The 17,587-nt window shown below is 36.7% G+C and overlaps 1 protein-coding gene across 6 annotated transcripts in view; it reads right to left on the bottom strand.

Annotated features, from left to right (window-relative positions):
• HOOK3 (hook microtubule tethering protein 3) overlaps positions 1 to 17,587 on the bottom strand; it is a 94,612-nt gene that overhangs the window by 36,696 nt on the left and 40,329 nt on the right. For 4 of the 6 annotated variants that reach the window (XM_054054891.1, XM_054054894.1, XM_054054893.1 and 1 more), the window contains 8 exons: positions 13,887 to 13,949; positions 12,406 to 12,489; positions 11,780 to 11,943; positions 9,678 to 9,818; positions 8,017 to 8,218; positions 4,511 to 4,621; positions 1,630 to 1,717; positions 998 to 1,067 (listed from right to left, as the gene is read on the bottom strand). In XM_054054891.1, coding sequence (XP_053910866.1) covers positions 998 to 1,067; positions 1,630 to 1,717; positions 4,511 to 4,621; positions 8,017 to 8,218; positions 9,678 to 9,818; positions 11,780 to 11,943; positions 12,406 to 12,489; positions 13,887 to 13,949 — 923 coding nt within the window. The remainder of the gene's footprint in view (positions 1 to 997; positions 1,068 to 1,629; positions 1,718 to 4,510; positions 4,622 to 8,016; positions 8,219 to 9,677; positions 9,819 to 11,779; positions 11,944 to 12,405; positions 12,490 to 13,886; positions 13,950 to 17,587) is intronic. The other 2 variants (XM_054054895.1, XM_054054892.1) reach the window with 2 other exon arrangements.

The following is a 17,587-nucleotide window of genomic DNA, read 5'->3' as shown; positions in this document are numbered from 1 at the left end:
TACAGCAGCCACTGCTACTATCCAACTCTATCAAGTGCGCATAAAGGCTAACCTTAGCATCTACAAACACTCTGCATGGATGTATGGTTGCATAAAATCCAGAAATTATATTCAGGAACTGAAAAGTCAGTGAATTTCTGAGTCAGTGAAATCACAGGCTATGTTTGGGTGTTTATTTAGGGTCCCATCCTCTCTCATGCAATTATGTGGAAGATCTATGCACTTACTTCACTAACACTGCATCAAAACATTATTCTTCTCTTTTTTTTTTATTCTGAACAAAACTGAAAAAAACCTGTAGCTCTTGTAGTGAAGTGCAGCAGCATAGCTGGAAGAAAAAACGAATCCTTTCTATTACTAGCTATCTAGAAAAATACTATTTTACTACTCAACAGTATGTTTTGATCTTTCCAAGTGCTCAAATACTATATCAATGTTGGCAGAGATAGGAGAAATTATTTCCTGAAAAGCTAACACATTTCTGAGATGTGTCTGCCTTAGATACTTTTAGCAGACTAGCAAGGCTAAACATAGCCTACAACATCTTAAGACACAATGATTTTCAAGTTTGCCATTGCTGTTCTTCATTTTACTAGACTGTAAACATTTGCCACGATAGAAAACAGAATTTATAATCTACTATTCCTTTCACAATTTTAGTAATTTTTTTTCTTGTACAACAACACACCTTGTTACAAACATTTTTGTCTGTTAATGCACATATAAGCTACAGATAGAGAACTCTGTACAGGAAAAAGAGACAATATATGAAGATAAAGGTTTGGGTTTTTTTTTCCCCTTTTTTAAGAGCACAATACAAATTCAAGAGAGGTCAAGTGAATTTTGTCTTACGCATAACATCTGTTGTGCAGAAATCCAAAAGCAGGAGGGGGAAAAAAAAAAATCAATTAATTGTAGAAATTTTTGAATGCTGATAATTAACTAATCATCTATGGGTACATTGTAATGGTTAGTAAAACAAAGCACATTAACTTACTTTATTTCAGGAGTAACAATTTCTGCTGCTAAACTGTCCGAAGGCTCTTGACTTTCCAGAGGCATCAATCCTGGGTTAGGAAAAGCAAAAAATTTAGCAAGCAAACCTGTAAGTTTCTTTACAAGATCAGAAGTAAACATTGTTCTAGAAGTTAAGTTTTAGAGATATGCTAGACAATCGAAAATGATACAAAGTCAGCCCGCAGCAAGACACAGACAGGCAAAATTTCATTTGGGGAATAATCATTACTTCTATCTTCATTCTGATTAAGTAACTTATTGATGTATTTTCTTCTCATTTGTTTACCTAAGAAGTACAAAGTTCTGCAACATTACACATACAAATATACTACAACACATAAAACATCATACACATATGAGGAAACTTAGTATCTCTCTCAAGAAAATAATTTAAACACACAGACATCAGACATACACTACAAAAGTGTCACACTGGGAAGGAGACACAAATTTCTGATTAAAATACTGTTTGAAGTTTTCAAATGCTTAAAATGTTATGAATAGCTGAAGCAACTTAAATTTATTCCATGCTAAACAAAAGCACATTCAACATTCTACAGAACAGTCCTGTACACTTTAGAAAAGATATGTTTAATCTCATTAGTCCTTTACCTGTAGTGGTGAGTTGACCCTCCTGAGCTTGTACACATCTAAGCTCTTCAATAGTTTCTTTCAAAGAATCCCTTTCTGTTCTTAATCTCTGAATAATTGGAAAGAGAATGCACATAAGTCTTGGTACTACAAATTCATCTTTAACTGTACACAAGTTGACAAAAGGCACAGCCTTCAACACTTTAAAAAGAATTTAATGTAACTTCAAAAACGTTTTTCAAATTAAGGCAGCCCAGTATCTTGTAACATAATAAAAATAAATATTATACATTCCACATGAACAATTTTTTTGAGAAGGATTGATATACTTATGCAGGTAAAAATACCAGGCTATAAGCTTACAAAATCAAGATATTAGTGACACAAAGTTCTGGTAACAGGTTGTAAACAGCATCCACTGGAGCCACTGGAGTCATCCTCCTTGTCCCCTCATCAGGGCTGGCTCCAAGGGAAAGGGAAACGAACTACAGACCACAGACTTTCCCCTCGTCAAGAAACCAAAGTTTAGCCAGGAGCGAAAAAAAAAGCAGGTGAGTACCTAGTCAACATAACAAACTGCATTAACTTAATATTGTTTGTCGTTCAGTGGTGCGAGTAGCATTTCCATATCCTCTTCTTTCTGCTTGTCAACTGGCCATGTCATTCATCAGCATCTTAGCTACGGAAGAAAACTAGCTGCTTGAAGCTCAATCCAAAGAGAACTGAAGAAAAGGACTGGAAGACCTTGGGATCTAGACAGATGCTCTTTAGTTGCATCAGGCAATCTCTCAATTTGGCACAAATCCCCTTTGGGCAGAAAATAAGAAACTACAGGTAGCAACAAGTTTCTGTCCAAAAAGCTGCCAAGATGAAAAAATGGAAGGAGAAAATGGCAACTATGTAAAAATGTAAGATGCACTTTGCTCCAATATCGGACATCTCCATTACTGCTAAAAGGTCCAGGACAGACCTCAGCTATTAACAGTCTAATTCAGATGCATTCTGTATTTCAGCCCAAAATGGAGCCAGGACCTGGAATCACTTTGGCAAAGAACATTTTGGTGAGATGTGACAGATGCTTCTGCTGTATTTTAGAATCCTGCAAGGTGAACTCTGGTGCAACTGTCAGATTGATCCGAATAAAGTATACACTCTGTTAGCACTGATAGTCATTACAAACCCCACAGATGAAAAAAGTATCTTTTACCATAATACTACAGAAGAAGAGCCACACAGAAGAGTGTTAAAATATAGCCACTGATTCATTCCAGTCTGCTACTCTCAGATGGGGTTCACTTGTATTCTGCAGACAAAATCATCTCATCAGATTTTCCTAGTACTTATCATACAACACACCACAAAGGTAAAATTCCAACCTCCTTAGCTAAAGATACCAAACATGCTATCACACTTTGCCAGAACATAAATACAAGGACAAAATCAATTTCAATAACTGTTTCCAAAACACAATTGATATGATACCACTAGGTAGCTTGTAACCTGTGGTGGGTAACATTACCGACAGGTTTGTGACAACAGGGAACAGCAAGAGTAGGTAACACAGATAGTGAATCACTGCTTCAAATGTTGAGAGACTTCAGCTGTAATCTGCTTCTCACAGATGCATATCCATTCAAAAGAATGCATTGAAAAACAACATTCACCCCAAAAAATGCCGTTTGCCAGGGTGTAAACTGGAAAACTATATGACAACGGCCTGCAATTCAGATCCTTTGTGCAAGATGAAATGGTTCACCAAGCAATGGGTAAGCCACAGACACAACCTTACCATTGTCAAACATAATATAACTAGAAAAACAAACTTTAAATAAGGAGGAGGAAAGAAAGCCAAAGCACGGTACAAACACAGTTACTATGGGCATTCCAATCTGAACTGAAGAGCAGATGGAAGTGATATTAAGGACAAGTGTCTACGATTGTTTGAAAAATTAATAAAATACAGATATTAAAGATCTGTGAACAGAAAATAAATGAAAATTTTCAGTTCAAATGCTGCTCAAGTGTGGGGGCTGGAAAGTTTGGAAACAACTGGACAGGAAACATGACTGTTGAGAGAAAAGCCTACAGAGATTCTAACTGATGGATAGATGGACTTACACACTTAATATGAGCCTAAGAAATTGCTAACTCAAAGTGCTGGCCTTAGTCTGAGACACACTTGTGTATATGTTCCTAAGAAATAAGTCAAAACAAACTGGTGAGAAAAAAGTGTGCAAGAGAAGATAAAAGCATCAGTCCTGGTTAAAGGATAGAGCAATTAACTGCAGAATCTCTAGCACCAAATGACAGAGAGGAAGGGAATAAACTGGTATCCATCCTGTGTATTCCATCTTGGCAGTACAAGGTAGATCAATGAGGAGCTGTCATAAAAGGCAAGATTACTAAAAAAGGACTTGTCCCACTACATGACTCCTAAACACCTTGCTGCAGCAGTCACGACACTGCAAAGACAAATATGCTAACAGTACCTCAAAGAAAAAACCTTTAACTTCAGAAAAAAATACAACAGGAGTTTAGTTCTAGGATGATACTGCAGAATCCCTACTTTAAATAGTTTTTCAGAATACATTACAATTACCCTGGCTGTTTATTAATCTTCTCATGGTAAGTAGTCAGGAAACAACTTCATATCCCGAAGATGAACACTTATCCTCTTAAAATGAGGTTACATTATGTTATTGTACAGTCACTTTGTTCCATGCTGTACAGTTCTTAGGCTTAAAATGATCTTGTACACAAACATTAGAAAATTTTAAGTGAAAAGATCTTCTAATTTAAAAAGATTGCTGTAAAGAGCTAACTATAATTACTGTATCTTTGTGCTATAAAGGACACAAAGTTTCTATCACTACTACCAAAAAAATAACACCTTGGCACTTACATCTTTTTCTTTTTGGAGGCTGTCTACTTTTTCTTTCAGTCGTTTGCATTCATAATCTAATTTATCAGCTTTCTTGGATTCTTCAGATAACCTGTTTTGTAGTTCAACTGCCTGTGAGAACAAGAATCAATAATTTGTCTAAAAGTATTAATATTAAAACAAAATACACAAGACAAAAGTAGCCAATTACCATGCACCGTGAGTCATGTTGTAAACAAGTGAAATAGTTACCTATAGGACATACTAAAACCTGTTTTCATCAGTTGTTCAGCGTTTCAGCAAAACCAACAGCATTCAAATACTAGGTCTTAGCACAAGCAAAAGAAGCAAAAACTGTGAAGTATTTTCTTTACATCTAAAAATCAAGAATTTAGGCCCAAGCATGGCTTACAGGAAAAAGCTATTTAGTTCTATGGGTCAAATAGCTTAAGAAAAGCAGAAAAATTCTCTTGCTTTCTGAGAGGCCTAGTAAAAAGAAAAAACTCTGAAGTAAATTAGCTACACCTTTCATTAGCTCCATTTCAAAAGTCTCACTCAAAATACAACTAATAGTTCATGCAGCCAGGTAACATTTCTTCACCTGAGATTTTTCCTAACAATTTTTAATACCCTAATATAAAGATTCAGCCACAGGCTCATAAACAGTTTTCTTTGCCTCAGGAGGAAACGTTCCTACCAAAGTCACACGTACACTCCAACTACAAATCAGTAAAGAGCTCTTAAAATTAAATAAACAGGAATCCAAAAGCTGAGCAGAAACGATCAGTGAAAAAGAAATTAATGACTAAGCCTTACCTTTCCAAAACTTTTAGCCTTTACTAGCAAAGGCTCATTTTCAGAACATTAATAAAGCTTATGATGCAGACAGCGTAGAAGCAAGTAAGCTGAATAAATTCTAACCTGCAAACATAAAAGCTGAGTGAAGACTCAGCTAAAGACTTACAGCTTATTACAAAGGCTTTTTCATGGCTTTTACACTACAGAGAAAGTGATCAACTTACATTGTGAAGCAGTACAGTAGCCACACCTACATTAAGGCTGCCTAGTGGTTCTAATTACCTTGTATTTTCAATGTGTCTAGCTATACCAAAATAACGGACAGTCTTAAAAATCTGCATGGTCTTAAGTCTTAGAGAAGGACTTTGCAGTTGATTTTCTGAATGGTTGCAAAAAAAGCAAAGGCCTGCCATTTCTGAGATTATCAGATTGTAAAAACAACATCAAAGTGCTAGATTTGAAAATATCTATCTTCTCAGATGTGACATCTGTCACTGAGGCTATCAGAATAATTGCAGGCATAAAAAAAAAAAAACAGGCCTTCACCTGTGATTGTGCTCCCACTTGCCAAATTGGTATATTTTAACCTCAAATGGAAACAAATGCATTAATGTTTGTACTCACTTACACTATGGTAATGGTACGTAGAAAAACAGCAGGAATCAAATCGTCTTGAATCAGGATGTGGGAGTGTATAGAAAGATATACAGCTACATGGCAATGCAGAAGATTAAAAAAAACATGAACTGCTATCACATTTACGGAGCGTTATTTGATGTGTGGAATGAGAAAAGCAGGAATCTTGCAGCAAACAAAACCAAGACGTTAAAAATATATCAGAATGCACAAGCACAAAGGGGCTGAATTAAAATTACAAAAAATAATCCTAGAATATTCACATTTTAATTCTTCATGCTGCAATAAAAAGTTTCTTAGAGAATGCTTCTGCTGTTTCAGAAAATGAACAAAACCTCTTAAATATATCTTCAGAAATGCTATTACACCTCCCAGCACAATATACCAGCACTAACCTTATCTCATAGAAACTGCTGGGTGGGGTGAAGATGCCATTTCCATGCAGATCAGTATAGGAATTTGAACAAAGCACCTTCATTTGCACAGCACAGAGCTTCTAAGCCAAAGAAATAACTTCTCTGATGGCATTATCATGAGTGAGGTTGGATCCTTCATGCACTAGACAAGACACATTCCACTACAGAGGCACGCTACTGCTCAGCAGTAACATAACATTGGAATCCTTACACCTGGCTTAATTCTTACAGCACAATTCAGAATTCCCAGAAATTTATTTTGTGGCAGCTGATGATTCACAGGCAGGTCTCAAAAGGAGCCCAGCCTTACAGACTCTGAAGGCAAACACACTGCGTGCTCACTCTGAGGCACTGTGGTTAGGTAAAGAAATCTCACATCTGTCATGAGACACCTGAGGTTTATTCCAGTCTCAGCCAGTGGAATAGATTGTACAAATCAAGAGCTCCCCAGATATTAAATCCTACCCGTAAAACACAAGGAATGATGAAGAAAAGGAAGAGTACTTTTGCAGCACAAATGACAGGATTGCCTCTTCTAAAATCCTTATTGCTGGTGAAATAAGAATGATCAGATGCAGATGTCCACGTTACTCAAATACATCATGTATTCAGCTGTTCAAAGTAGCGAAATACTTGTTGCCAGTAAACATGACACTATTTGTGTGTGAAAGGCCACTGCTTTTTACATTTAGTTTTTTCTTTGATTGTCTATTTTTCTTGTCCAAGTTTTTGTTTGGTTTTTTTTTTTTTTTGTGTTAGAATAATTTGGACTGTATTTACAATTAGCCTACAGAGGCTCAAACTAGTTGTCTTAACAACTAAGATGGCCAGGTGCAGGGAAAAAGCTACCAAGTCTTAAGGATACATACTGCTTCTGGGCTTACAATGTTGATAGTGGTTGTTTCTACATTTTTATTCTGCTGTAAGCTAACATACAGAGATCCTTGTACCAGGACCATTCAAGCCTATGAGGAGGCAGAAGTACAGAGCAGGCAAACCGGGCTCTGTCTGGCCCAGTTATAAGAATCCCAGAATGATGTTATGTAAATGTAGTGCAGAAACACAGGTAAAATTTAAGCACAACTTCCACCTTTACATGAACAGGGTCACAGGACACTTTTATAAGCAAGAGGATAAACAGATGCCTTTCACTCCAGAAAGAGTAATGGTGACATATTCTGTACTCTGCTGCATGTATACAGACAACAGGGATGATATGCAACCTTCTCTCTTCCCAACTGGAGAAATTCAGACATATCAGACAAACCAGAACCTTGAAGATAAAGAAGTTACTTAATCACAGGAACAACCTACCTCAGCTCCGGTGTGTTCCCCAGTGCTGGAAATTTGTAAGTGAAAAGTGGATATGTTTTCTGAAAGAAGAAGCTCTAATTCAAGCCCCACTACTGAATATGAATTAGGAATAATTTGAGAAAAACATCTTAACATCTGTTTAATTTTTAAAAGTAAGAAACAGTGTTTATTGGTGAAGGAATGCAAAGGAAATAACAGTAAGAATTGCAAAAAAGGATGACAAAGCTAGTACCTACAGAACATGGAAGTCTTATAAACAAAAGGAGCTGCTGGTTCATAATTTTTTTAGTTTGAGTTCTCTGTATTATGCTGAGATAGTGTTGAACAATAGAGAACTGTTGCATTGATCATGCCTGTTCTTACCTGTCTCTTGTATGTTTCCAGCTGACTGCGTGCTGCATTGGCCTTCCTTAGTTCTTCTTCCAGGCTCACAGTATTTTGCATGTACATGGTATTCTTCTCTTCTAAGAGTTTCACTTGCCGTCGCAAATCACCCAGGTCTTCCAATTTCTTTTTGTATGACTCTACCTGGCTTTCTAACTTGGCTACTTTATCAGAAGAATGCCTGGAGGGACAGATTTGTATCAAATTTGTACTCTGAAAACTAACAAAATGAAATGTCCTGAAGCTTCCTCAGTATTTTGTCTAGATGCAGAAGACATTCTGAGACATCATCGGGAGAACAAGATAGCAAGCACATCCTTCTGTTAATAATGTTTTCACTTTTAAATTGCCTGCTTCCCTTCCACAACTATTTGTCAACTCAAAGAGCTGCTGAAGGAGGTATTTCTAGACAATATCACTTTCTAATACAGCCCTCTTATCTGCTTCCAATCTTAAAATAACAGTTAAAGCACCTTCACTCCCACCCATCTCCTTTCAATTCTAAATCAATCCTCAGATCTGCATTTTACAAAGGTAAAGAATAAAATCTTCTGCCCTTCAATTTGCTTTAACGATAGCTAGGAACAAAATCATAAAGATCCGTCTCTTGGCAGCACACACTTGGTGACACAGAGGTACCATAACAGCTTTGGAGCCTGATTACCTCTAAATAAATAAATGCAACACCAGGACCCGTTCACAACATGTCAGAGTTCTTCCAGTCCACCTAGTGCACTGTCAGGACAGCCACAGCTCTCATCCCCAACTACGCGCATCTCCACTACTATTACTGTCCCTAGTTCCATTTTAAAACCAATCTATTTACAGGCTCAATTTCCTATCAATCTGGAGAATACCCCATTGAACCAACAGTCAATTTACAGAACATTGGGGCAAGCCTTAATCCCCAATGAAGAGTAAAGCCTCTCTCTGGAGCAGGGAATTACTCTTTGAACCCATGCTGCCCACACAGTTTACGGAATTGGGCAGTCTGATGGGCTCATTCCTGATATTAATGACAGAGGAGGTAAAGACATATAGCTTTGGTAGAAAGCTGCTGGTGAATTAGAAAAGGCAGTATTAAGATAAGACTTGCTAGTTTTGGTAGATAAAGCAATACAGGTGGGAATTATGCTCCATAGTAAAAGGGGATGCTCCACCTTATAAACTCCCAGCACCATTAAATTAAGAAAACTTTGGGAGCTTAGTGGAATAGAAAGTTTTAACAGATCTTGTTTATATTTGCATTATATGATGAACCAAAAGCGCCACCCAAAGTCCAAATAATGCAAACCCAGGAAGGGAAAGTGTCTAATTTCCTGATCAGAACAGACGCTTAAGTCTCAATGAAGGTAAGTAGGGAACACTCAAGAGACCATTGAATGACTTGTTATAACCAGAAGATGGTGTAGGACTGCTAAGGTTACTGGCAGCTATTTATTAGGTACACTATAAATAACAAATTCACTTATGCAGAATTGTATGGTGGTCTGTGTACTTAACTGGAGGATTCAAATATCCCTGGCATTGAGAAAGTATTTATACTAAAATTATTTAAACGAAGGTTAATGAAGACTAAGTACACAAATTACATGGATTAAAAGTTAATAGTTAAAAAGGGTTAATGGAACAGAGTTTACCTAAGCACATCTATCTCATCCTTCAAAGACTGAGCCTCCTCTGCCAATGTAGTAAGCTCTTCTGTTTGTTGTCTCAGTTCAGCAATTTCCTTTTCTAGTTCCTCACAGCGTATTCGATAGTCATCTTTGGCAGCTTCTAATCTGTTGAAATGAAGTAAAACAGAAAATAATTTCTCAGTTTGAGTCACAGTTACCTTTCCTCCTCATCATCCTCTCTAAAATGCATTAAATGGCCTTCTGGTGTAGTAAAGGAGAACAGCAGCCTAATGTGCTGATCTCAATTTGATGATCTCAATTTGACATCATTCTTCCTGTTTGAAAGATCACAAGATAAAGCATGTTCTCAGAAAGACAAATCCTGAGTTTTTTCTGTCATTGTGATTTTTAACAATGGAAGTTTAAGCAGAAATTTCCACTTTTTTTTCATCTTGGGGCATACAGAGTTTGAACACAATTCAACCCCTACACACGTTCAACAATCCTGACCTGATTGTCAGATGTTCTAAACTCTGTACACCTCTCACCAGGGTGACCTTATTTATCTACTTACTTACTCATAAAGAACCTGTCTCTCCCCACTGCCTCTGAAGAACCAAGTTATACATTTAGTTATCAAGTCAGCATGTGAAGAGCTCAAACTAAAGTTTCTTGAGCAAATTACTACAGGCAAGACAAACAGGCAAAGCCACATTAACCTGGCAGGGAACAAAGGGGACAAGAAACTCTGTCAAAGCATTCTGAATGAATGGAAGGGGACATAATTTGGAACATGAAGCCCTATCAGGATTTTGATCTGAAATCAAAATGAAAGCAATCCAGAAAAAAAAAATATAAGCGTAAGAAATGCGTTCTATCCATTAATTCAAGAAGCCAAAAAAGAATCCACAAGAATGGAGACAAGAGATAGTCAGGAAGTCACCTAAATCATATGCATCAACGATTTGGAACTTGATAGATAGAACTGTCAAAGGACAAATAGGCAAGACTGCAAGAAAAACTGCTGTACCACACTGCATATCAGTTAAGCTGTAAATGTCCTATTTGGTCAGGTAGAACTGGAGACAGAACACACAAAGTGCCCCTAGACACTACATGCTATGAAGGCAGAGGAAGGAGGTGTAGAAGGATGGGAAAAGAGTCTCACAGTTGAAAAGGGTTTAGAAAGATCTTCAGAACCTATAACTAGAGTAACAGGCAGTGCAGGTAGTCATACGAGGAGAAAAGCTGTTCAAACAGGAATTGATAAGAGAGACACTTAGGTAGGAATCATACCAGAGCATGGAGATGAAAAAGCAGAGATAGAAGGGGGCACCAGAGAGACACCGCTACATTACGATGAAGAAAATCAGGTACTATCCACTGTGAAAAAGAAACACTGAACATTTTTCAACAAATTGAAGGAGCAAGTGTGTCTGAACATGCAGGAAAGAGACTAAGTGAAAAAGGGGAAAAAAGGCAAAACAGAAAAAAAAAAAAAAAAGGAAAATTACATGGCAGCTGACATAAGAACTAGAAAAGGGCAACCAGATAGCACAGAAAGAGAAGAAAAACTGGCAGTATAAAGAAATGCCATAGTTTCAGTCACAAGATAGCAAACAATATGAATGAAAAGACGATGGTGAGGTGGACCAGCTTTCTCGACTGAACAGGCTTACACAGCAGAGGTCACTTGCAATTTGTTTGCAGACTCAGAGAAGGACACACTTTGATGTATACTATCACCTGTAGTATTGCCCATAGCAAAATTTCAGCTAGGACTTCCTACACCTTAAAAATATAATCAGAATAATATAGATAAAGGAAAGCACGCTACTTTTCATTCTCACTGATTTTAAAAAACACTGGTGAAATGATTGCACACAATAAAAAACAGCTTCATAGAACAGAGTGACATGCATACAGCATTTCAGCATCAAGAAATTATGAATATTTTTTACAGTGGAGCTTGTATGGAGGTAAATCACAGTATTGTATGAAATCTACTATTGTGGTCATACCACCCATTACGCTAATAGGTAATTGCTAGCAGAATCAGAAATATATACAAATCATTTCCCTTGCTATCTACAAACAAACAATCTAAAAATGTAGAGCTTTTCTACCTGAATGTTTCCTCTTGGAGTTGTTCTAGTTGTGTCTGCAGCTGCAAGTGCCTACGACCTGCAGGGCTGTTAGGATCTTCAATAGAATCAGATTGAGTTAAACGTTCCATCAAAATCTGGTTTTCAGCAATTAAACTGCTCTTCTCCTCCTGGAGGGCTGCAACCTGTTGTAATAAAAGTGTAAACTGGAATAACTGAGCTACCCAGCAATAAAAGGTAATTATTTTTCATGCGCATAATGAAGCATCAACACAACCCACAAATGGAAACAATATTCACACTTCGCAAGAATATTCTATAACATTAACAGGTATTCTGTTGCTGTGTGATGTAATCAGCATATTGCAACATTATGGGCAGATTGACCACACAGAAGATGTAAATATTCTCAACTGTATTTTGCACAAGCATCTAAAGAAAAAGGCACAGTTATCAAATAAGATAACCTTCAAGAAAAGAAATCAATGAAATTCACTCTGCTAGCACAAGCAAAATAATTCCTGTGCAGTTTTCACCTCCCTTTTAAAAATTACATTGTCAAACTATACTTCTTGTTTCCAGATGCCTGAAAATTAACAGATATCCTTCCCACTATAAAATTAATATACAAAATATAGCAAACCTACCTGCATATCTAACTCATGACATCTCTGGGCAATTTCTTCTTTTATTGCCAGTGCTTCATTTAATTCTTCTGTAGTTTTCTTCAGCTATCATAAATAATAAACATTTATAGTTTCGTCATTCTCTGTGAAGTGTCTCAAAATATTCCAAACTACCTGACTGTAAAATTATTTTTACATTTGTGCAATATATTAATTTTTTTGAAAACCAAGGTAATTCTGCTTGTATAAAGAAACAAAGAAGTAGATATGATTACTGTTTGTATGGCAGTAAAAAGTACAAATACCTAAAAGTAATATTTAGTCTTACAAAAAGACATTAGAACTATCACATCTATTGTATGAATGAAGTCAAAAAACCCTGAAGAACTAAGGTCTGAAGAACTCAGCAACTCTGTACAATGAAAAAACTGTCAATACCACTTTTCTTTACGAATGCAAAGAATGCATAATTTCAGTTTTCAATCTACTTTTCAAATACAGAAAGGACTGGAAGGTGGAATACAGGGAATGGATAATTAGGGTAAAATCTCTCTAGTCACAGGAAGCTACTTACTGCACAACAGGAATACAACTAACACAGGGCGGGAGAAGCCTACTCTTCTGAAAAAAGCATCGACTTCTGTAAGCAGTGGGAAAATATGTTCAAAGTTTTCAAAGTTTTTATCTTGCAAGTTCACATATGAATGCAATTAAGCTAATATAAATATAGCTACAAGAATATTGGCCTGATAAAAAAGGTGCATGCATATGATGTATATAAAGATGTAGATATGTATTATTATATACAATGAATTTGAGATGGGCTTTCTCAAACAGCACACCATTGTATGTCATTTTTTTCAAATTTATTTCTCAATGGCCTGTTGACATACAAAAATTAATTTTGTCTGCCAGAATTTACATATTTCTGTAAAGGATGATAGAGGAACACAAGGAACAGCACTGTACTATACTTCTCAGTTAGAAAAAAACTGAGGAAGTAGGATAGTGTTAGCATGAGGCCAATCTAGTATAAAAATAACTAGGTTTGTATATTCTTCAAATATATCAGGGAAGGATTCTCTTTGAAAACTTCTCTATATGTTGTAACAGTTCTTGCAAGTACTTTAAGGATTTCTGAGACACACCTATGTAGTTTTTTAAATTGACTTTTGGAGAAGGAAAAAAGGTTTTATTCAAATACTACACATTTTTTAATCCTTCTTTCTTGATTTCCAAATATTTGCACTGGTCTGCAGTTTTGCTATACTACATGATAGAATTAAATTTGTTTTCAAAACTGAGGTTTTCTGTCCTCTGAATACTCAAAATGGGAAAACTCAATATATAAGGCAAAAGGACTTGAAACAGTTTTCCACTCCTTATTTGAATTTCCCACAAACCCCTTTCACAACTATGGAAAAAAGACCTCTCAACAAAGCAAAATGACTGGGCACTGACGTACTACAACTGAAGGAAAGGAGACATCTAGTCTTAGATACCTGCCGATCAAGGTCAACGTAAGCATCATTTCCCACAGAGACTGGAGACTCTTTACTCATCAACTGCAATTAGATTACATGGGATTAGAAAAAGCATGGATTTACTTTTATATTCACAAGCTAAGCTTCAATGAAATACAAGCTAATTTTAACTTGTTGGAGTTTCAATCCAACTTCATTTGAAAGTTTTTAACTTCATTTTTATATATAATATATTCAGAAACAACCACAATCTTCAACAACCACAATCTTCAGAATTTATAGTATTTAAAACACTGTAAAAGAAATCTTACATCACCTTTTTCTTCTGAAAATATGCATTATCTATGATGCAACCTACAGTACACCCCGCTCAGCATTTCAGCATCATTTGGAATAATGGTAGCTAACATGCAAGACCTGCCTTTAATTGTTCTCCACCAGTGTTTTTTGTCATGCGGCAATTCACATAAATTTATTTATTTAACTGAAGTTGTGGACGTATCAATCTCAACTAATTACGTACAGCAAATATCATCGGAATTCCTGCTCTAGAGTTGTCCATAATTTACAGATTTAAAAAAGAAAATCTATAGAGTACTCCTGAAACTAGTATTACAATCCCTTTTACACTAACCTGTTTTATTGCAAGAACGGCTTATAGTGGTTTTAATCTAGAAAACATTACTTTCAGCCATGACTTTTTAAAAAAAAGTAAAAAGCAAGTCCTCCAAATTGACTGAGGTGTTTACTAGAAGACGAAAAACTGATAAAAAATTAAATTTTCTTTCAGTAACCCACCCATCAGCTACACAGGTACTTAAAAGTTACATCAAATGTAACAGAAGTTGTACCCAAAGACCTCCTCCCACCCATTTCCAGTAAACCTATTAAGATGAAGTCATTACTTGAAGGTATAAGACGTGAAAAGGAACAGTTTTCCAAGTCAGAAATATGTTGTAACTAACTCAAAAGGTAGCACTACAGAACCACACCCATGGTTTCTGTCACACTGTCCAAACACAAAATGTTTTATGAATTCTCCAGTGACACAATTCACAGAAGTTACAATAACAAAGGCCCTATCCTAATAAAAATCAGGACAAGATTTCTTTCCTAAGGCATCCTGTCCAGTCTGGATACTTTCTCCAGAGACAGGGCTTCCTTTATTCCTTTCAGAAACCAGTGTTTTTGCATTACTTTTCATTGGCAAAGTTCCTCACATACACAGCACAGACCTTTCATTTCTTCAGCATCCTTTCTGTTTATACCACTGCATACTACAGAAAATCTGTTTGACATTTACATCATTCTAATATTTATACACTTACTTTTCTCTCCCTTCCTCCAGCTCCTTAACTGGGATCTAGCTGCATACAACCTGGTTAAACTTATCTGTCTCCAGCAGTCCTTCTCAGTCTTTGACAATCTTTGACGCTAACTGCGGAATTCCTTCCATTTTGCCTGCATCTTTACTAAGACAAACTACTCCAAAATGAAGCATTCCATGGTTCTCTGCAGCATTAGGCAATACCTAGCCTCAGATCTGTCCCCTGAAAAATGAAGTCTTTTCCATTATTACATACAGGGGGGGTTACAAATTTGTATTTAATTTACACCATTGTTTCTCAGCTGATTATAATTTTGCCATCCCAAACAAGAATTTCCAATCCTTGTCTGCTCAGTGATGTTTATACATGTTTCAATTACTTTGTTTCACTAGCTACCATTTAAATACTCTTCCAGATGACTAACAGGACTAGTCATATTAACCAGTCACCAAACTCCTCTCTCTATTCCCACAACACTGTACGAAACCACAATTCAGATACTAGGTAAGTTCTGTCCATAAAGCCAGTACTTTCCAACTGGCAGGTTCCAAGCTCATGCAGCCTGCAAGAGCGTACAGTATGTCCCTGACAGTCACCACTCCTTTCTGGCCATAGCACAACTTCCTCTTCAGAAACCCAGATTAGCAAGCCTGCCCAAGACTTACTGCAGGAGGAACACAAGAGGCTGTACAACCCACTAGAGGCCACTGTGGTGTTGCTGCTTTCTGTGGATTACTGTAAAGAAAGCAGGCTGAGGCCAGTAATACAATCTCTTTATTCTTCAACATGTTTTGCCACCTTTCCCAAAGCTTCCTATCCTTGAGAACCCTTAGCAGAAGTGTCCAGAAAAGAGGACATTATGTAGAAAAGGATTAGGGAGTGGAGATGAGTGTAGTGTGAACATTACACTGACTTCGCACATTTAATTCCAAGAAGTGCATTATGGTAAGTGTGCATGAGGCAATTGCGGGCAAAAGCCACAGACACGTGTCCAGATGAGTGACTCAATGCAACACAAAGTATCTTGCAATCTTATTGCCTGTGATATGGTGGGGAGCTAAAGAGTAATTTAATGGATTGTGCTACATCCAGTTGCATGACCAGGAAAGGAACAAAATTGCCAGGTTACTCACAGGTGATACAGGAATCCAAGTTTTGACCATTAGCTAAGAAGCAGGGTGAAAAGGGAGAGTTATCAGGGTGAAGTGTCTCCATCTCTTCCCTACACATCTCCTCACACACTGGAGTGGACAATGGTATATGTAAGCAAATGTCTTGACTGTGCTCTGCTTCTGGATCGCCTCTGACCAGTTTCTCTCCCCTTAATAGCAAACATGTTACCGTAAACAGCACAGGTATAAAAGTATAATTCCACTGACTTACCAAAACTTCTCTATCTATAATAAGATTCCCTGAAAAAGTCAAGAAAAGTTTTACTGAGCACCGAATCAGGATTCCATATAGATATGTATGTCAACTCAAAATCTTTCATCTACCTAAAAAATACAAGGTAAAAGGCTTGTCTAGTTTCCCCTATTCTTCACTTTGATTCTAGTCAATTAGAATTTTCTGATACCACTGAAATTTAGAGCTTCAAAATGCTCAGTTGATCAGCTATGCTCTCAACAGCTTATTAGCTCTTTCTGTATTATTTATTATTATTAATCTGCTGATATTAGTATGTTGTCATAATTTTTAAAGCAAATTTCCTTAATGTGTTCTGCTACGTACCTCCTTTACTTACAAACTCACATTCAGATAAATTCCTGAAATACTGCTGTAATTCTAGTGCTTTACATGCAACCTGCAAGTGTTACAAGATTACATAAGAAGATTAATAAGAACAGGGTCTTGGGAGCTATGGGTCAATGCCAACACCGTTGAGTTTAGTGGCAAACTTTATTTCATTTGTATTTCAATTGGCTGACTCAAGCATAAAAACAGAAGGAAGTGGCCTTCTCATTTTCTCTCCACAGCTGCAAGTTTTCTTTTCAGGAGTAAACTATATGTTGGCATCTACATTCAGAATTTTGCAGTAATGGAACCTATTTTCAGCTCCATACTCACAATTTAGCTTAACAATAGCATTACATTCTATTTTCACATGGATGATGATGTCCAAGTAAAGTAAATTTTACAAGTAAACTGATTATAAAAAGGGAAATAAAAAAAGTGCTTGCAGAACCAGGGAATTGCATTAGGCCTCTACAATAGAAGGAAGAGTGTGTTTAAGAGCTTCCCACGGTGAAAAAGCAAGCAACAAGTGTTTACTCTCCCTGTTAATCCTTTGCATCTACACATATTCATACTCATAGCTTTGGTACGATGTCTTACAAAATACTTGTAGATCTGCTAATTTTATATTAAACCTTCAGTTTTTAACTGCCTTCC

The sequence above is a fragment of the Cuculus canorus genome, chromosome Z, assembly GCF_017976375.1.
Source record: "Cuculus canorus isolate bCucCan1 chromosome Z, bCucCan1.pri, whole genome shotgun sequence".
Lineage (NCBI taxonomy): Eukaryota > Metazoa > Chordata > Aves > Cuculiformes > Cuculidae > Cuculus > Cuculus canorus.
The sequence above is the reverse complement of the archived record's forward strand: the minus strand, read 5'-3'. Positions and strand labels throughout refer to the sequence as shown.